At 45.1% G+C, this 21846-nt stretch overlaps 1 protein-coding gene across 28 annotated transcripts in view; it reads right to left on the reverse strand.

Annotated features, from left to right (window-relative positions):
* NFASC (neurofascin) overlaps positions 1-21846 on the reverse strand; it is a 200735-nt gene that overhangs the window by 148587 nt on the left and 30302 nt on the right. For 6 of the 28 annotated variants that reach the window (XM_009441256.5, XM_009441252.5, XM_009441235.5 and 3 more), the window contains exon 1: positions 9830-10119. The exons of 9 other annotated variants lie outside the window; for them this stretch is intronic. In XM_009441256.5, coding sequence (XP_009439531.3) covers positions 9830-10077 — 248 coding nt within the window. In that variant the 5' untranslated portion in view covers positions 10078-10119. Of the gene's footprint in view, positions 1-9829; positions 10127-21846 lie in introns of those variants that run through there. 13 more of the 28 variants (XM_009441210.4, XM_009441206.4, XM_009441229.4 and 10 more) reach the window with 9 other exon arrangements.

Raw genomic sequence — 21846 nt, forward strand, 5'->3', positions numbered from 1 at the left:
GTGCCTGTAGTCCCAGCTACTTGGGAGGCTGAGGCAGGAGAATGGCGTGAACCTGAGAGGCGGAGCTTGCAGTGAGCTGAGATCGCCCCACTGCACTCCAGCCTGGGCAACAGAGCGAGACTCTGTCTCAAAAAAAAAAAAAAAAAAAAAGAAATTAAACATTACAATGAGAAAAAAAATTACATTAAAATGCCAATTGCTACACTTCTTTTTTCTTCATTCCTAAGAGATTTCAGCCATACTGGGCCTCACTTCAGTGTTTCAACTCCCTCTTAGCTCACGCAGGTAGAGCTGTCTAAGTCTAACCTAAAGCCTGTAGGTGATGGCTTAAACATGGACAGGGATGAGGGGCTTCCTGGGATGAGAAGAAAAGAGGTTCTCAGGTTTTCTTTTAAAATAAATTGTGCACTCCCCCTGCTACTGAGATAACTAGCTGAGTCAATGTTCTGGCTCTAGAAAATGTGTTCACACTCACAAGGTAGGCCTCCGTGCAGAGAATAAGCCTGCCAAGCCACTTCACCCCAGAATGAGAGGGCCAGCACCACCAGCTGTGCCCACAGCCGAGAGCCCACAGCATGAGAACCCCAAACCATCTGATCACTGAGCAAGGTCAAACCAGATCAGAAATTGCCCTTTATACCTCACACTATCCCTTCTATTCCCACAGCTCTTCTCCCTTGAAAGATGCTAAATCTTCTTTTAAATAAAAGCAGAACAAACAAACCCAGCTGAATTCCTTTCTCTCCATCCTTTTCTGCAGTCTCAGGATAGAACACTTTCTCAAGTTCCAGTCTTCACTCCTTCCCATTTCCAAAAGAACTGCCCTGTTTTCGAAATAAAAATAAATCCCACAGTCCTCTATAATGTCAAGAGAAAAATGTACCATTTGGCTGCCCCCAGATCCTATGAGAAAGCACATCTGGTGAGATTTTTACATAACCACATTTCTGCAGCCTAAGAGACGGTTCCCGTTATCTCTCCTCTCTCCCACCCCTTGGTCCTCCCTGTCCTACATTCACCCTGCACAGACAGCAGCAGAAGCAAAGTCCATGGGTTCCACCTCTGCTAGCTGTGTGGGTTCAGTGAGCGCCCCCAAGCCCTGGTTTGTCTATAAAACAGAGATCACTGTACCCTATCCTACAGACGACTGTTTTGCGGGGGAGACGAGTAGTAATATGAGACAACGTACACATTTCCATAAAGTACTTTGGCACATAACAAATGTTAGTTATTCACTATTATTTTTTTGTCCCACAAACTTTTTGAGAGTAGTTTAACCAACTTGTCATAGTTGCATTCAAAGCACCTAGTGTCTGGCACGCTGCAGATATTTTAAATTTCATTTACAAAATAAAAATGTTCATTAAATCTAGTTGAAGAGGCCACAGACTTGTTTTGCACTGGTTGGTCCCTACTTCTGTCCTCAGATTAGCTTGGCTCAGTGCTATTCCCCTAAGGGGAAGGTTATCCTCAAATAACCTTCTTTTTTTCTACTCAGAAGAATCTCCAATAAAAATCAAACTGTAGGAAGAAATTGCTCTTCAAAAGGGAAGCCTCTCTGCATCCCACCCCACCAGTTCTGGCCAGGCCTCTCCAAAGATCTGTCCCCCTGCCTCCTGGATGGTGTTCAGTAACCAGATGAATAATGAAACATCAGAGGGGATTCAACCAGTGGCAATTAACACTCTTCCAGCTGGGAAGGATTTAGCTCCACGGTGCCCAGATCTGCCGACTCTCCTACCCTCTTCCAAAACACACCAACTGCTACCAAATGAATTGGGAGGATCCCGCAGATCAAAGAGAAGAATCCGCTGGATGAAACAAGACTGGCCAAGTGTTGATCATGGCTGAAGCTGAGTGATGGGTATGTGGGGATTCATTATACTACACTCTTTACTTTTGTATATTTTGAAAAACACAACAAAACTTTAATTATAATTCCATATTTTACCAGAACTAGGGCAAGAAAGCCCAAGGGGTTTTCTTTCCAAATTATCAGGGGAACTCCAGGCCTGATTTCCATTGTAAAAGAAAACGTCCAGGAAATTTCTCTAGCACATTTGCATTTACAAGACCAGGGAGTTATTAAGTTAGTGCAAAAGTAATTGCGGTTTTTGCCATTATGTTTTTTTAATGGCGAAAACTGCATTTACTAATATTTAGTTGGTGTAGAGAAAGAGTGTTGGCTTTTGTGATCTTGGACAAGTGACTTAACCTCTCTGAGACTCTCCTCAGTTTCTTTGCCCTTGAAACAAATTTTGACCCTATCTCACAGAGCTGCCATATAAAAGAAGGTGAAGTTTTTAGTGCTGTGCTGACACCTTGAACCAGTACCTAGTAGATGTTTGATAAAATTTAGTCTTTTTTCCTTGAGGAAACAAAGATGTTCTGTTGTATTCTTGCATTAAGAAGCTTAATGGAATCAAACTCCAGAAGTCAGCTGCTGGCCAGGAGAAACCTAGACACACTGAAAAGAAAGCTTCTGGGGAAAGGAACTCCAAACTCTATTGCCTGGGAAGCCTGGGTCCGGAAGTACCCATCAAGGGCTGCAGTATTTGAAACATCATTTGCCACAGGTACTAAGTCAGAGGAGACAGGGCAGCAGATGAGGAGTAGAAATGCATTCCACTCCGGGTCCTGGTGCGAGAGCAGGTTGAACCAGGAGAAGTTGCTAGGAGGAGCTGCTGAGCACTCAAATACCATAATGACCCGAATAGATATTTGCACACCAATGTTTATGACAGCGTTACTCACAATAGCCAAAAGGTGGAAACAACCCAAATGTCCACCAATGGATAAATGGATAAACAAAATGTAGTATATATTGATAAATAAAAACAAAAGCCTAAGTCCCCCGATCGACTGCATGGAACCCCTCTTGGCCAAGGGGACCCCCATAGAAACCTTAAACATTGAGTTCCAGGCCATGATGGGATGGGAGGTCAGACATGCCTCATTATACCTCCCACCTCAGTAACTACTATCAGAGCTTCCTTCCTAAAGGTTAAATAGAAACTTGCCCTTTCCAAAGACTTGATCCACCCCCGATTTCAACCAACTGCCTGCCTGTTCCATTTTGCAGTTTTGATACAAGTGACCAGCACGGCTTCCCAACAGGAGACCACTGACCATGCACTGGTTCTGGCCGTTTCACAGACGCTGTGTATAGGATGACTCTGTGCCTTCCATTTCACCATTGGGTGTGCAGAGCCTAATTTTAATGCGTTTAAATGTTAAGTCTCCATTCCAAAGTGAACATGAGATGTATGTAACATGCATGTTTGCTTACTGTGCATGTGTGCATCCCCTGCTTTGTGAATATTCACAGTTCCTCCTATAATCTATTAAATATATATTTATATATTATTTAATATTTTAACATTTAATATTTATATATAAATATATAAATAAATATATTATATACATAAATCTATAAATATATTATATACATAAATCTATAAATAAATACATTATATATACATAAATATATAAATAAATATATTATATATACATAAATATATTATATATACATAAATATATAAATAAATATATTATATATAAATATATAAATAAATATATTATATATAAATATATAAAGAAATATATTATATATAAATATATAAAGAAATATATTATATATAAATATATAAAGAAATATATTATATATAAATATATAAAGAAATATATTATATATAAATATATAAAGAAATATATTATATATAAATATATAAAGAAATATATTATATATAAATATATAAATAAATATATTATATATAAATATATAAATATATAAATAAATATATTATATATAAATATATAAATATATAAATAAATATATTATATATATATAAATAAATATATATAAATATATAAATAAATATATTATATATATAAATATATAAATAAAAATATTTTATATATATATATTTAGCCAACTCATTTGGCATAAATTCCTGTTCTACCATTCCCTCCATCAAAGTGCCTGCTTTTGGTTTCCACCAGAGGCTATGCTTCCGAGCCTACAAGCTGCTGCAACTCTTTATAAAAAACAAAGCTCTCCTCTCCACATTTATGAGTCCCATGATTCTTCAGTTGACAACACATACAATAGAATATTATTCAGCCTGGAAAAGGAATAAAATTCTGATACTTGCTGCAATATAATGAGCCTTGACAACATTACGTTAAGTGAGATAAGCCAGACACAAAAACACAAATACTGTATGATTCCACTTATTGAGGTTCCTAGCGTAGTTAAGTTCAAAGAGAGAGAAAGTAGAATGGTGGTTGCCAGGGGCTGGAAGGAGGGGAGAATGAGGAGGTAGTGTTTAATGGTCAGTTCTAGTTGGGGAGGATGAAAGGGTTTTGAAGATGGGTGTAGTGATGATGGTTATATAATAAGTGAATGTACTTAATGCCACCAAACTGCACATTTAAAAATAGTTAAAATAGTAAATTGTATGTTGTACATATTTTACCATGTTGAAATAAGAAAATAATGACAAAAGAAAGAAAAGAAAGATATATCATAATGGCAACATTTTGGCTTTAGTTTATATTCTTTTTTCCCTAGAGCTGAAAGTATCCTTAAAATATGCAGGGGCTGTGGGGTGGGGGTGGACTGTAAACTGGATGAGGAGATTTTTAGGGGGCAATAGAAATATACTCCATCTTGATTGGAGTGGTGGTTACATGGGGCATATACATTTGTCAAAACGCATCTGTACTCTAAAATGAGTACATTTTATTGAGTGTAAATTATACCTTGATACAGCTGATTTTCAAAGTTGAGAAAAAACCAAAAATGAACAAACAAAAAACCTCTAAGAAATAAAGCAAGAGCGCCCCATGCCTCACTAGTAATTTAGGAGGCCTATCTTAAAGGCTCAGGAAGGAAGACAATACATCCCAAATGACTGTGTATTACCAGGCAATTCTAGGCTGAGTCTAAGAGGGTTGCAGACCCCTCCTCCTTCCACTTTTCCCCACCAACCCTGGAATTTCAGAGTCAGTCAAACAAAGACCCTATCAGACCTCTCCTCAGGCTGATAGAAGTTAGAGTTCCAAACGTTCCCTCAAAAACTAGTTAATAACATCCTGTCTTGGTTGGAGATTTGTGGGAGTGGGGAGGAACAGGGTGGCTGGTATCTACCATTGGCTTCTCGTGTGTGCTTAGGGCCATTACCATGTCACTTACATCTTCTCCTACAAAGAACCCACAGCAGGGGACCTGAGGGGCGTGGTGGGGGGAAAGGGCAGGGGAGCGCTCAGAAGAGAACCCAGGCCTGGAGATCCAAGCAATCTCATTGGACTGCACCTCTCCAGCCCTCGAGGCCTCCCGACAATCTGCAATCACTTTGCAGAATGTTCCCTCCTAGACTGTTTTTAGGGAAAAGAAGCACCTTAACTTTCTAATCCCGTATGACTCAGGCACCTCCAGATTCCCTACTCTGTTCTTCTTTCCACTTCCTCCAGCAAAATATAGTCACCTCTTAGGCACATGTGACTTCTGGGAGGCAGACAGCCTCAGTAGTGTTGCCAGGTTCCTGGTCTAACCTGGAGGTTAGACCAGTGGAAAACAGTGGAAGGCTGGGGTCTCCCATCTTCCCTTCAGTGCCTCCCAGGCCTCTTTATGAGAGAAGGGCCCATAGCCAAGGGATGGGGAGTGAGGAAGATGCAATGTGAACAGGAGATTTGGATTTGTTCACAGTCAGAAATCCAGCTTAAGGGTAATCAAAATGCAGATGTGTCTACATCAATATGAGCACCTTATCCAACCCACTTTCTTCTAGAGGCTGAATGATTCAAAACAACAACAACAACAACAACAACAAAGCAGACCCACACTCAAATCTTGACTTTTCTACCTAATTGCTGTGTAACCTTAGGCAAGTCACTTAACCTGTTTCCCCATCTATAAAATGGGGATTGTGGTATTTGCCTCCATTAGGTTACTGAGGGACTAAATAAAGACATATCAAAGAATGGAGCAGTGACTGAGGGTAGCCAGAAAGTATGATGCCACCTGCCCCCACCACCCACCCCTCTCATTTTGACCTTATTCAGTCTACAGCAAAGTGGAAAGTTACCGCTCCTTTTCCGAAGTGATTATAAATGTGGGGCTGACTCTATCACCGGGCCCTCCTTTAAATGTCAAGAGAAGTTTGCTTTAGGCATGCAAAGTGTGCTTGAATCCCTGAGAAGTATAAACCAAGATGACATTCAGACCAGGCCCCAGGCCTAGGTGGGGAGGGTAGAAGGGCACCGGCAGAGGCGGGAAGGATCTGGGGCAGATGCCATCAGGACCCAGGGCCCGAGGGTGGAGGGAAGTAGATTCAGGATGGTGGGTTGGAAGTGCAGGAATGGGAACCGGGGGCAGGGCCCTGGAGAGCTTGTCACAGGGCAGAGCGGTTAGAATAAAGCCACGTGATTCCACTCCCAGGCCCCCAAGCAGCCAGATACTACTGAGCTGTGAGGAAGAACAGGAAGTCAGAAGCCTGGCATACACCAGAAGACGATGCTCACCTCCAGAGACCCAAAATGGGGCCAAAGGCAGCCCAGGGGGCAGAAGAACTGGAATTTAGCATGTGGCCTTGCACTGGCTCCTACGACAAAAGGGAGTGGCAGCAGGAGGCAACATGGAGACCATGGGTTATTTAACCTGAGCCAAGCCCAGCGGCAGGAGACACAGTGAGGACACCTCCAACATGGGCCTGTCCCCCAGCGGAGGAAGATTTCGGCTGGGTAGGAACGAAAGGGAACAAAGGCTGCATAGGACTGGACAGAGAGAGCCTCCTCCTTCCTACTCCTGTGCTAATGATTTTATGGATTAGTTCATTTATCTTCTCAAAATCCAAGAGGCAGGTGCTATTAATATCACACTTGACAGATGATGAAACCAGAGGTCACCCAGCTAGGGGCTGAACTGGGACTGTTCCCCCACAGTCTGGCTCCAACCCCACCTGTCCACCCACTGTGCCATGCTACTTGCAGGGTGTTAGCTGCCCTGCTCCCCACTGCAGCTCCTGGAGGGAGAAGACACAGCCCGTACCCCACCCCCAGAACATTCTCCTGAGACTGCTGCCATGGTACAGATCAGGGTGACAGAGGGGAAGTAAAAGCTACAGCAGCCCAGCTGGTTGGCAAAGAAGAGTCCCCCATCCCCATCCAGATGGCTCACCAAGCCCACTGAGGGGCTCTTTTCTCTGGCTTCTTCATTGCCTCAGATTGGAAGGCCCCAGCAGCTGTCCCTAGCACACATGACCCGCAGATGCTTGTGTCCTAGGTAAAGAACGAAGCCTTCCCCGGGATCTGTCCAGCTCCTTGTGTGCTCTGTGGTGGGAGGCCCAGGAACAGAGGCCCCAGCAGAAGCCAAATGCTTCTTTCTGGGTGAACAGGCACATCTGACTCAAAGGCAGAAATGAAATGTCCACTAAACCACGGGAGTGGTTTCTCTCTCTCGGGCTTCTTCTCTAAGCCTGGGGGATTCTCTGGCCTCCCTGGCTTTTTCCTAGGACTCCAAATCCCAGCCAGGTACTTGGTGTACCCAGAGCTGCTGGCTGGTTGCTCCCTGTTCTTACTGACACATGGTCCAGCATCTTTCATGGCAGACCACTGCTGGCCCAGGGTCCAGAAAACAGAGCTGCCAAAATCCCAAGAGAGAAAATGTCTTGAGTGGTCATTAATCCAGAGTCCAGCCTGCAAGAGAGCTCCCCTCTGAAATGCAAGGTGCCTTTCAAAGATCTGGAAGGAAGAACATTTCACATAGCCCCCCTCACTGTCAGGAAGTATTTCCTTGCATCTGACCTCAGTCCTTCTTACGGACACCAAAATAACCCACTTTATTGCCTTCTACTGAGAGGCAACATGGCAGCAAGCTCCAAGAGACTCCAAGCATAGGGGCTCTAAAAGAACAGGTTCTTGGGCCTGGCTCAGTCACCGACAGTGTGACACCAGGCAACATGCTTAACTTCTCTGGGTTTCAGGATCCTTGATTTTAAAATGAAGATAGCATAGGTTGTTGAAAGGTTTATATGAGGACAAACATCCAATGCTCAGAGAATTGCCTACCATGGAGAAGGCTCTCAGTGAAGAGCCATTGTGATTATAGTTGTTGATGGTGTTGCCATCACTGGGGGAGGCCATCTCACCAATTCCTCCTGTTGCACCCTGAGCACATCAGCCTCAGAGAGAGGGTTGTCCAAGGATGACTCAGCCTGCCCAACTCTATGATGAAGGCCCTCATCTTCCAGGAAGCCTCCCACAGCAAATGACAATGTTACAACAGAGCCAGTAGGAGCCCCCAAAAAGCTTGGTGGAGGACACTGGGTCATTCCTCCAGGCCAGGTGCCCAGCCGGCTGACTGCAGTTGAGTTGACCACACACAAGCCTGCGCTCCCCAGCCCCAGCTGTCTCACCAGCTCCTGTGCATTCAGCCCAGCAATAAACCACAGAAACAGTGCTCCCAGGAGCATGCAGATGCTTCTAAAAATAGTCACTGCTCCTTCAGACCGTGGGAGGGAGATGGGAAGCAAGTGTCCACAGTGCCTGTGGGAGCCAAGGAGAGTCCAGGAAGGAGCTGCAATTCTCTGTAGAGCCTCCTCATCATCCTGCGGCACTCAGGCCTGGGATGCGTGATGCTCAGGGAAAACTGTACCGTTTGCTTTGTGCATAGGGTTGAGGGAGCACTCCGCAATGCTCCTGACACTCTGTCCTGGGGTGAGGTCTGACTGCCTCTGGGAAGGTTGAATTGGTCTGAGCCAGGGAGGCAATACTCCAATAACCTGGGATCATCAGTTTGTTCTGGCCCTAATGCAGCCTCGAACTTTCCTGGGTTAAGTACGGTCACTGAATCTTCAACCCAAACAAAACTTTAAAGTCACTGGATCCAAACCCCTGCTTCAGGGAGCCCTGTACCCAAAGGACAAGACAGACTGTCCCTTCCATCAGCCTCCTTTTTCCCTCCCAACCAACAACAAACCAGTACACATCTCTGTAGACAGAGCTGTCTTGACATGAAAGAGTTTCCTAACTCAGGGTAGCTCTGGACCAAAGCCACCTCCAAAGGTCAAAGTGAACATCATCAGCCAGGCCAGGTGACATAAGCCTGTGTGGGCTCTGTCTTCACTCTTGTTTTGGTTTAGCATGAAGTGACAGGAAACCAAGGCTCTCCTGACCCAGAAACTGCTCTCCATCCCTAGAAGCCAGCTGAGAGCAAAAGGGACTATTCTCACTTCCTCCCAACCAGCAGCTTCTGCATTCCTGGCCTGAGATCCTGAGATCCAGAAATGCCAAGACTCAGGAGGGAGACAGCTGGTTTGAGATGGTGGAGCCCAGAGCAAATGGCCAAACGAGGGAACAGGAGAAGACTAACGTAGGACAGAGACACGCCACAGAGTTAACACAGGCTTCACAATTAGACGCACAACACTGAGTCTCCCTCCTCCAAAATGCTCTCCGGCATCTCATTTTTCCAGACACCCTCATTCCTCAAATCAAAGCTCCCCTGCCCACCCACACAGGGGCTTTGGAGCCTTGTCCTTGGCCTCTCTTCCTCCTAAAATTTCAGCTCATTTAGGACAGGAGACCAGTACCACCACCTCTTTCCCCTTCAAGCCTGCCTACTTCATATTTCAGATCTTAACCCCAACCAATCCACTCCCTGGGCCGGGAAGATTCTTGCAGCCCTTGTGCACAACCACAGTCTTAGCTTTGTTGGGAAAGTATGCACAATCCTAGCACACACTGTTTCAGAGTCTTTGAAGGCCAAAGCAGGAGGAATGGGGTGAGGATGAGAGGCCAAGAGGGAGGGCAGAGTTGACCATCCTACCTCTCTCCTGAAGGAGCCATGGTCTGGTTCATCCAGCGTCTTCTCAGTCTCCCTCCATGGGGACAGGTGGGGAGGGAAGCTAGGCATTTCTTAGGCCCCAGGCCATCCCAGCTGGCAGACTTAGGCCTGAGCAAAATCCCAGCAAGATCCTTCTTTTCCCTGAAAGTTGGCCTCAGAGAAAACACAGCAGCCCTGCCCTGGGTGGAATCAAAATAATTCCTGGCTTCCCTGCTCCTTGTCACCCCCATCGGCCACCTCCCCAGCCCTCCGTGGCATAAACAGGGCTTTATTATCTCAAGCCCACCACGTCCTCTGAGAGTGCCGTGAATGGAACGCCACACAATACACTTGTTTATTAATAACCACTCACCCCTCCCTCGGCCGGCTTGCTCACTCGCTCACCGCTGGGTCTCCCTCATGCATAATGGAAGAGTTGTGTGGCCCATGACACAAGCCAGGCTGTGCTCCTGAGGGGATAGACAGAGAGACGTACCAGGCCGGGCCAGGCTCCCCAAGGCGGGGGTGGGGTGGGGAGCAGACCCCCCTGTTAAGATTCAGAGACGTCATGTTTTGTAGGGGAGCACAGTGTGGCGGGGGTGGTCCTGGCCCTCCCCCATGCACACGTCCTCCATGAACCCAAGCCAGAGGTGGCAGCTGGTCATGTAACCTTTATGTAATACCCACCCTGTTCCATCCAGGGCTGTGTGCTGGCCCCACACAGGACAATGGCTCCCGCATAGAACAATGGCTCTCCGCAACTTTGGTCCCCTGGTCCACTTCTGCTCGAGAGCCTCAGGACAAACCTCTCTCTTTCACTTGACAGCCCATTACACATTTGATTACAGCCATGCGTGTGGCCCTTGTCCCTATCTTCTGCAGGCTAAATATCTCCAGTCCCTTCAACCTCCCCTGATGAAACTATTTCCACTCACCACATTGTCCTGCTTCCTCTGAGATGGACAAACTTCACTGGGTCAGAGATTCTCCTAGAGTGTAAGGCTCAGCTCTCCTACCCTCCTGGAGGAGGCGTCCCCTGATAACAGCCTTCCCAGAAGGGAGTTTGGAAAAACATGAAAACATCTTTAAAATGTTTATACCCTTCATTGCATAAATTCCATTTCTGGGAATGGATCTTAAATAATCAAAGATAATTAAAATATTTAAGTCACACAAATATTCAGCAGAATATTGTTTATAATGATAAGAAAAAGTTAGAAACAACCTAAACAACCATCACTACAGGAAATGATAAACAAACTATGGCACACCCATGGTTTGAAAGTCAGTATAGTGTGGAGATTATAAGATCTCTGGAGCAGGCGACCTGGGTTCAAAATTTGGCTCTGCCATTTATTGGCCATGTTGCCTTGGGCAAGTTACTTAGTGCAGGTGAGCCTCGGGAAACTGTGTCTCAGTTTCCTTATTTGTATAACTGGGATCACAGTCAACTTGAGTACAAAGATTCTCTAAATGACAGTACCTAATACATATGGTAAATGCTAAGAAACTGGCCTGTACTCTTAATACTCTCATAAGCAATGAAATATGATATATTTTATCAAAATGATAAAATAATATAGTAAAATATTTTAATCAAATGGAAGATTGAGTAAAAAACAGATTATAAATATAGGAGAAGAATGACTATCTTTGAGCAGTGAAATTATGGATAATTTGCTTTTTTTCCCTTTGTGTTTATTTATCTTTTCTAAGTGTTCTGCAATGTAAACATAAATCACTTTTGTTAACAAGATAAAGTACTCGTTGTGGTATGGCGCCCAGGGCAGGGCATAATTTCCCCACACAGGGTGCACAGGGCAGCCCTTTGGGACAGGCTCATGTTGTGATGCCTCTTCAACCACCACATCCCACTATTGGCTCATACTGAGCTTCAAGTCAACAACCCGCACTTCCACCCTGGCTCCCTCCAGCCCCACATCTAGCCCCCATCTGGCCTTTTCACAGGGGCTCCTGTTGAGCCATTTCTCTTGCCTATAATGAATACAGGGCTAATGGAGTTTGTAAGGGAATGGGAAGGATAGAGGGGAAAGGCACAACCAGGATGGAAGCCGTTGGCCCTAAGACTCAGAGCCAGAACAGAGTGAGCAGCCCAGGTCAGGGGCAAAGTTCTGCCCCGGAAGAGGCAGCCCTTTTCCATATCAGCAAGGTACAGAGGGGTTAATGGAGAGATCAGATTGATCCCACATTGAAGCGGAACAAAAGGGGATAAAATGCTGAGAAAATCAGGTGGCATCCAGATGACCCCCTGCTGGGTGGCCTGGGGGTTGGAGGGGTGGGCAGACCCAGAGGGTAGCTGCCCCCATGCTCCTGCCTCCTGTTCTCTGCCTGCTCTGAGCTCAGCTCAGTGTTGGAAGCCATCGCTTTGCAGTTCCTGCGGCTTTTCTCCTCATAGAGGCAGCCACACCTACCCAGCCCATCTCCCAAAGCCACCTGTGGACAGCAGCCCCTTTCTCAACCCAGGGAGCCTAATGCCGATAGGGAACAGGAAGCCAGGAGGGGTTGGCAGCCAGAAAGAGGAATGTGGTGGGGGAAGACAGCTGCTGGGCAGGCCTGAATGTGGGTCACATTCACAGAGGACAGCCCGTGCCAATGCAGAGTGGCTCTAGTAACAGCTGGCCTGCCTGGGGGAGAGCGCCAGCATGTCCTAGGCATCCTAGGCAGGGCAGCCAGGTCGTGCTCCCCCGATTCCCCAAGGCTTACTCCCCTGCCAGCCACAGCTCCCTCCAAAGAGGTCTGGTGTGCCACATCCAGCCCACCTGCTCTCCCACACCAGAAGAGATCAGCAATACAATGACTTAGGGGAACTGTTGATCCTGTGGCCAAGTGCAGCCCACAGGGACTTGGGGACAGGGTGGACTGAGCAGGCCAGAGGCCGTCCAGCTGGATTTGCTCACTGACTGTAACTACTGCAGTGAAGGGTCCAGTCTCATCCCTGGGTGCATAATCCCCACTTCCCAGCGTGGAAAGTGAACGCTATTACAACGGGAAACTTGCCACCACAAAGTATTTTGTCTGAAATATTTAAGCAGAAGCTGGGTAACCCTGTCAGAGGAGCTTAGAAATCTCAGCACTGAGTAGGAGGTAGGATGTGACTGCCTCGAGGGCCTGTCCAGGGCTGAGACCCCAGGATGACCCAGGGCTGGAAGCCAAGAGACAAGTCATTTAGAAGAGAGCCTTGGAGGAGGGTGTGAGGTGCCACCAGGCAGCCATGGGCTGAGTCGGTACCCGCCAGGGCCTGTCTCTGTCTCTGCTTGGAGTGGCTGCTATGTGGGTCTGCCTGTGGCTGTGCCTATGCATGAGCGTGTGACCATGAGTGTGTAGATAGCATGTGTGTCTCTGGGGAGGGGCTTCAGTGAGTGTGAGCATGTTCTGGCCGTGTGTGTGTGTGTAAGCATCTTGGTGTATGTACAAGTCTAAATGTGCATGTATACCTGCCAGGCTTGGTGGGCATTTGTGTATATCAGGCACAGGGGATCTATCTGACTTGTATGTGTGTGCCTTAGTGTGACTCAGTACATGTGGGCACCTGTCAGCCTTCATGTGTCTATAGGTATTCAGGACATGTGTGTGGTATTGAATGTGTGTTTTCTTGGGTTTACGGATTGTGTAGTGTGTGTGTGTGTGTGTGTGTGTGTGGTGAGTTCTGATAGTATGGCTATGTGTTTTGATATGTGGGTCTCTAGGTCTCAGTGTGTTTGTTTGTCCTAGTTCCTGTATGTGTGTTTGTGGGCACATATGTCTATCTGGATATGGGTATCGTATTTCTGTTTCTGTGTGGGTGGAGCAGTCCCATGGTCTCCCTGTTGTTACCAGAATGCTCTCCAATTAGGAGCAACACTAAATAAATCTTCCATGTGCAAATCCTACAGGGACTCCCTGTTTCTGCAAAATCAAATCTAGCTCCTCCAGGCTGACATCTAGGGGTCCCCCCTTGTCAGCATTCAGTAATCTGACTGCACCTGTTTTTCTCCAAATGTCCAGGATAGTAACATCAACACTGCTGCTTTTTTTGTTTCTTTGCCTAGAATTCCTTTACTCCATCTCTGGAGTAAAATTTGCCTAACAAATCCTATTCATCCTCTAAGGCCCAGTACCAATGCCACCTCCTCCAGGAAGCCAATCCAACCCTTCATGTCCACGCACTAACCATGGATATGGTGCACCAGATCTCTCAAGGTGAGACATGAACTCTCCTGCCCTGGCTTCCAAAGGACATTATGTATCTCCATCACTAAGCAAAGATTCATTGTAATGATATGTGCAGATATTTCCTCCTCTACCAGATGATGAAAAACTTATAGTCAGGGAGTTCATATTATGTCCTTTGCAGCTTCCAAGGTGCCTAGTTTGATGTATTGCACACACAGGCTTGCAGTGAATGTTTACTAAACTTGAGTTCACCTATGCAGCAAGCTGTGAGTGGAAAGAGTGCTCACTGCCTCAGGGCCTTTAGAGCTGAGCAAGTATAAGGCACAGGCCTGAGAGTTTCCAGCCCCAGGGTGCTGTAGGGCTGGGAAAAGCCTTTTACCCTTTCTGGACTCAGGATCGGTAGCTGAAAGAGCCTTTTCAAGGTCAAATGAGACAGGTCTGCCAGCTTCTTAATTCTTGGAAGCATGGTTACCTAAGAACTGACCTCTCAAGGGCTCAGCATAGCTCCAAAAGCCCCATCCACACTGGAATCATATCCAACTCCTGCAGCCAAGACAGCATCCAGTTACCATTTTTCCTTTAGCAGCCCTTGATCATCCTCTCTGCCCCCACTACGCACACACTCCAAATCCCAAGGTTCTCTCAGGTGGGCTGAGGTTTGGCAGTGTGAGGATACAGCTTATTCTGCCTCTTCTGCCAGCCAGAACTCCAGCCTCCGGAGCTGAGCTAGACCATGATTGCTGCTGATGGGGAAGGGAGCAAGAAGCAATCTCCAAGACCCAGTGCTAGGAGAAAGTCCACTTGAGCAAAGTTGTGGATGACTGCACTTTGGCTGCCCCTTCAAGGAGATAGCAATGTTTGACTCATAATTTTAGGGCAGTCTACCAGAAAGGTTAAATTTTACAAAAGGACTGGCATATCAAATATTGATAAGGGTGTGGTACAAATGGAACTCCCATACACTGCTGGCAGAAGGGTAAATTGGCACAATCACTTTGTAAAACTGCCAGTGTGTACTAAGACTGAACATACTTCTATCCTGTGGCCCCACAGTTCTATCTCTGGGTATTCAGCCAACAGAAACCAGCACTATGCTCAAGAATGATTATACTCAAATTCATATGAAATTGCAAGAGGCCTCAACCAGGCAAAACAATCTTGAAGAAGAAGAATAAAGTCAGAGACTCACATTTCCTGATTTCAAAACATACTACAAAGCTATGGTAATCAAATCAGTGTTGTAGTGGGATAAGGAAAAACTTTCATACCAATGGAATAGAATTGAGAGTCCACAAATTTATTTGGGTTTACCCATATTTCTATGGTCAACTGATTTTTGACAAGAGTACCAAGTCCACTCAATGGGGAAAGAACAGTTTCTTCAACAAATGGTGCTAGGAAAACTGTATTTCCACATCAAAGGAATGAAGTTATACCCCAAACTACAAACCTCACACTACAGTAGTGCCCCCTGCCTTATTCAAAGTTTTGATTTCTGAGGTCTCTGTTACCCAAGGTCAACTGTGGTCTGAAAATAGGTGAATACAGTACATTAAGATATTTTGAGAGAGAGAGACTACATTCACATGACTTTTATTACAGTATAAGTTTTCTATTTTATTATTAGTTATTGCTGTCAATCTGTTACTGTGCCTAATTTATAAATTAAACTTTAACATAGCTATGTATGCATAAGAAAAAACATAGTATATATGGGGTTCAGTACTACCCATGGTTTCAGGCAACCACTGGGGATCTTGAAATGTATCCCTCATGGATAAAGGGGCACTAATATATATAAAAACTGAGTCAAAAATGGGTCAATGACCCAAATATGAGTGCTAAAACCATAAAACTCTTAGAAGAAAACTAGAAGTAAAACTTCATAACCTTGGGTTTGTTAATGGACTTTTAGATGTAACACCAATGCACCAGCAACAAGGTGAGATAAATTGGGCTTCATCAAAATGTAAATCTTTTATGTATTGAAGGATGTTATCAATAAAGTGAAAAGACAACCTACAGAACGGGAGAAAACAGATGCAAATCCCAAGGTTCTCTAGGGTAGGCTGAGGGTTTGTGCTGTGAAGATACAGCTTATTCCACTTAATAAGGGTTTAATATCCAGGCTATATCAGGAACTCCTAAAACCCAACAACAATAACCACAACAAAAGACGAAAAGCCAATTTAAAAACAGCAAGGAACTTTGAACAGACATTTCTCCAAAGAAGACACATAAATGGCCAAGAAGCACATGAAAAGATGTTCAATATCATTAATCATTATAGGGAAATGCAAATCAAAACAATGAGATACCACTTCACACCTACTATAGGATGTGTAGAGGATGGCTATAATCAATAAAATGAAAAATAACAAGTGTTGGTGAGGATGTGGAGAAATTGGAACACTTGTACACTGCTGGATGGGAATGTAAAATAGTGCAGCCACTTTGGAAAACAGTCTGGTAGTTTCTCAAGAAGTTAAACATAAGAGTTAATATACGACCCTGCAATTTCACTCCTGGGCGTATACCCAAAAGAACTGAAAACAGGAATTCAAACAGGTACTTATATACAATATTCATTGCAGCATTGTTCACAACAGCCAAAAGATGGAGATAATGCAAGTGTCCTCAACAGATGAGTGGATAAACAAAATGGTGTGCATTCATACCATGGAATATTATTCAGCAATAAAAAAGAATGAAGTTCTGATACATTTCAACCTTGAAAATATTATGCTAAGTGAAATAAACCAGACACAAAAGAACAAATACTGTATGATTCCATTTATGTGAAATATATGTAATGTAATGGACAAATTCCTAGAGACAGAGAGTAGATTCAAGATTATCAAAGGCTGGGAGGAGTAGATAATAGGAAGTTAATGCTTAATGGTTATAGAGTTTCTTTCTTTTTCTTTCTTTCTTTCTTTTCTTTCTCTTTCTTTCTTTTTCTCTTTCTCTCTCTCTTTCTTCCTCCTTTCCTTTCCCGTTCTTCTTTCCATCCTTCCTTCCTTCCTTTTCTTTCTTTTCCTTCTTTCCTTTTTTTTTTTTGAGACAGAGTCTTGCTTTTTCACCTAGGCTGGAGTGAAGTGGCGTGATCTTGGCTCACTGCAACCTCTGCCCCCTGGGTTCAAGCAATTCTTCTGGCTCAGGCTCCCGAGTAGTGGGACTACAGGCGCCCGCCACCACGCCTGACTAATTTTTGTATTTTTAGTAGAGATGGGGTTCACCATGTTGGCTAGACTGGTCTCGAACTCCTGACCTCAGTTGATCCACCCCCCTCGGCCTTCCAAAGTGCTAGGATTACAGACCTGAGCCACTGCGCCTGGCTGGTTACAGAGTTTCTGTCTGGGGTGAAAACGTTCTGGAAACAGAAAAGTAGTGATGGTTACACAACATTGTGAATATACTAAATGTAACTGAGTTGTATGTCTACAAAATGGTTGAAATAGCAAGTTTTCTATTATATAGACAACTGTGTTTCATCACAATAAAAATGTTTTTAAAAATCACTGCAACATCCTTCACTGCTTTGCTGTCAAATCCATCAATATCTGACCCCAAATAATTGATTGCTGGGATAAATGAGACAAAGACATGAAACAGTTTTCAGAAGCGCTATTTCCCCAGAGGGCGATATTCTTCAAACCCCGGAGTGAGTTACTGTGGTGATGGCATGGAGCTGGGGATCTATTCTTGGCTCTGAAATTCCGCTGACCTTGTCATCCACTTCCCAGGCCTGGTTGTCAAATAGGGACAGTGTCACCAGTCTCCAGTGTACCTCTGAAATCTCGAAAGAACCAGACTAAACTCTGACCCATCACTTCCCTCCAGTCTACTCTCCAGATGACTTTACTTCTACCCCATTCTCTGCTGACTTTAGTTTTTGAACGAGGAGGAAAAGTACCACATCCAGTAGGTCAAACACACCCAGCACATTGGCGTAAGTGCTTGGTCCAAAGCTTCTCTGCCAGGCTTCCAAAGCTGGCTAAAATATTTAAAGTTTACAGGGAAGCCTTGAGTAGTCTAGGCTATAGCAAGAGATGTGCTATTTAAAAAATTTAAAAACTTAACTCACCAAGGTTCCAGTTCACCTGTACTTCTCACCAGCCTCCCTCCTCACACTGCCCTCCAAAGATAGAGAATAATAAAAATAGCAACTTCCCCTTCCTAGCCAGACTACCTAAGTGACCTCCTAACCCTTATGAAGATGAGATGCTTGTTCCAAGCCTTTGGTCTCCCCACTGACCCTTCTCCTCTCTAGCAGTTGGGTAATACTATTTTGTGTTAACCATCCCACCAAACTCCCAGGTTATATTTTAAACTTGATCTCTCTAAAACTCCTAAAGTAAAACTCTTTCTTTGATTTCCTGGAGGTGTACATAATTCAATAACCATTCACATCGACTTTTTATTATATGCCTATAAAGCCTTCCAGCTGATCTTTTAAATGAACACACCAGAATTTATACATTTAAATTAGTGCTGTCTCCTTCAAAGAAGTCCCCTTGGGAAGCTATATACATATTCCAACAATGCACCCACCAGTGCTTAGAACATTTCAGAAGCTTTTCTTTTGGAACTGCTTTCAAGCCTACGGTATATTCTTTTGATGGGACCCCATGGTGACAAAACTTTATCCTATGAGGGTAGATGGCAATTTTTTTTCTTAAGTTGAAAGATAGAGCCAAGAATGGGAAAGATGGTGGGTGATGCAGTTGGGAATACTGTTTAGTGTCAAAAGCAAAGAATGATTATCAAGGCAAGAACTCTGAAGGCTATTCCTACACAGGATGAAACAAGGTTTTGAGCACTGGCTTCATTATAGGAACAAATGCAGCCCGCAACATGGTACAGTTTCAGAGGACAGCACATGTATGAGTAAATAAGATCTGGTAACACCACTAAAAATAATTAGAAATCACCCCATTGTTAATGCTAGATCCCCATGTTGTGTCCACCCATGTCACTGCGTCTTGACCAGAGGCTAAGAACCAGAAACCAACCAAAAGTGGCTGCCAAAGTTCATGAGTCTGGAGTGGGTACAGGGAGGCTGTCCACTCGCTCAAAAGAAGACACAGACTGGCATGTGTCAAGAAGTGAGAAGAGGCCGGGTGCGGTGGCTCACGCCTGTAATCCCAGCACTTTGGGAGGCCGAGGTGGGCAGATCACGAGGTCAGGAGATCGAGATCATTCTGGCTAACATGGTGAAACCCCGTCTCTACTAAAAACACAAAAAATTAGCTGGGCGTGGTGGCAGGAGCCTGTAGTCCCAGCTACTCGGGAGGCTGAGGCAGGAGAATGGCGTGAACCCTGAAGGCGGAGCTTGCAGTGAGCTGAGATCACGCCACTGCACTCCAGCTTGGGCAACAGAGCGAGACTCCATCTCAAAAAAAAAGAAGTGAGATGAGTCTGGCAGTTCCTCAATAAGCCAAATGTTGAATTACCATATGACCCAGCAATTCCACTCCTAGGTATATACCCAGAAGAATTGAAAGCAAGTGCTCAGGTCAGGTGGAGTGGCTCATACCTATAATCCCAGCACTTTGGGAGGCCAAGGCAGGTGGATCAGTTGAGCTCAGGAGTTGCAGGCCAATCTGGGCAACATGGAGAAACCTCATCTCTACAAAAAATACAAAAATTAGCTGGGTGTGGTGGTGCATGCCTGTAGTCCCAGTTACTCAGGAGGTTGAGGTGGGAGGATCGCTTGTGCCCAGGAGGTCAAAGCTGCAGTGACAGATGATTGCACCACTGCACTCCTGCCTGGATGACAGAATGAGACCTTGTCTCCAAAAAAAAAAAAGGAAAGCAAGTATTCAAACTAAAACTTGTACACAAAAATGTTCATAGCAACACTATTCACAATAGCTCAAAGGTAGAAAAAAAAAACCCAAATGGTCCGTCAATGGATGAATGGAGAAACAAAAATGTGCCATATACAGATAATTGAGTATTATTCAGCCACAAAAAGGAATGAAGAACTGATCCATGCTACAATGTGGATAAACCTTGAAGACATGATACTAAGTCCACAAAAGGCCATATATTATATGATTCCACTGATATGAAGTGTCCAGAATAGGCAAGTCTATAGAGAAAAAACTGATTAATGGTTGCCAGGGACTAAAGGGAAGGAAGAATGGGAAGTGACCACTTCATTGGTAGAGGGTTTCCTTTTGGGGTAATAAAAATCTTAAGGAATTAGATAGTGGTGGTGGTTGCACAGCATTGTAAATGTACTAAATGCCACTGAATTGCATACTTTAAAACAGTAAATTTTAACCAATTTTATGTTAAGTGTATTTTACCTTTTTCCCCAAAGAAAAAAGAAGTGGGCAGAATTTCTGTGCTAAATTCTGCTAGGAGAGCTCTGGTATGGGAGAGCAGCAGCTGATGGCTCTGGTTGGCAGCTCTCACAGGCAGCAGTGTTGAGACCCTCACAGGTGGCAGACAAGTGAGGGTGGCACAGGGGACACTGGCCCACACTCCAGTGACAGTCAGCCCATGTGCCCTGACCTTTCACCACACCAAAACTTATCAGGCCTTTCATAAATGCTTTTTGATGAGGACTAGAGACAGGCATGTTGGAAAATGATCCCCTGCAGGGAGAAGCAGGAACAGTTCCTGAGATAAGCCAGAGGAAGACATTTCCAATACAGCTAGTTTTCTTGGTGACTCTAATCCCTGCCTGCAGTATCATGGCCATCTGATTACAACATCACTGCTATCTCTCCTGGGCCATCAGGGTGTGAGCCTGTAGGCTGGGAAGGAGCTGTCCCTTCCCTGAAGATAAGGCTCTTTTCTCCACTGGCAGCTGCTTGTCATGAGGGCAGCCCACGCCACACTCTTCTGCCGGGTAACCCCTCCCTTTCTTCCCTGATCCCCAAGGATGCTCACAGATGCTCCACGGCTATATCTGCACCCCCAGCTCAAGGCTTTATTAGGAAACCAACACATCAGGAAGGCAGCTGAGTTTGGTCTCCAACTGCCCAGTCCCCTTGGCGCCCTCTAGCTTAGGGGTATGTTTTCCTAATCTTTGTGCATGAGGATTTACAAACTCAGAGAAAAGACAAGACCCTTAGCAGCAATTACAAGACTAATAACATTAAGTCTTAAATGGTTATTTTAGGCCCAGATCCCTTACTAGTTGTGACAGCCAGTAAATTAGGGGAGCAGTGAATTTTAATGTGCATAAAAACAACTTTAAATATTCAATGGATTCCTTCAGTGCAGCTGCGGGACCCAAGACCCAGCCTCTGGGAAATATTGGTTTAGAGACCCAAGACCCAGTTGTTGTCTCAGACATCCTTCAGACCTGTCTCATGTTTTCCACAATATAGCACAGATAATTTACTGGGCACCCATTATGTGGCACTAAGGACAGAATCCCTGCCATGGAGCTTACAGTATAGTGAGGTACACAGACTTTCTGGTTGGCCATATGCTCCTGGCATCTTCCCGTCCACTGAGGCCAGGAGGAAGAGATGAAGGACCAACTGCTGTGGCCAATGATGAGCAGTCCCAAGGATGGTCCCATCTAGGGGCTAAGGCGGGGGAAGACCCTGCCCGGCTGCCTGGCTTGGGGGATCTCTCTGAGGACAGAAGCACCTGGCACAGTGAGCAGAGCATGGTTAGAAGTCAGTGCATTCGCCGAGGTGGGTGGATCACCTGAGGTCAGGAGTTTAAGACCAGCCTGGCCAACATGGTGAAACCCTGTCTCTACTAAAATTACAAAAATTAGCCAGGCGTGTTGGCATGCGCCTGTAATCCCAGCTACCCAAGAGACTGAGGTAGGAGAATCGCTGGCACCCGGGAGGCAGAGGCTGCAGTGAGCCGAG

The sequence above is a fragment of the Pan troglodytes genome, chromosome 1 (assembly GCF_028858775.2).
Source record: "Pan troglodytes isolate AG18354 chromosome 1, NHGRI_mPanTro3-v2.0_pri, whole genome shotgun sequence".
Classification (NCBI taxonomy): domain Eukaryota; kingdom Metazoa; phylum Chordata; class Mammalia; order Primates; family Hominidae; genus Pan; species Pan troglodytes.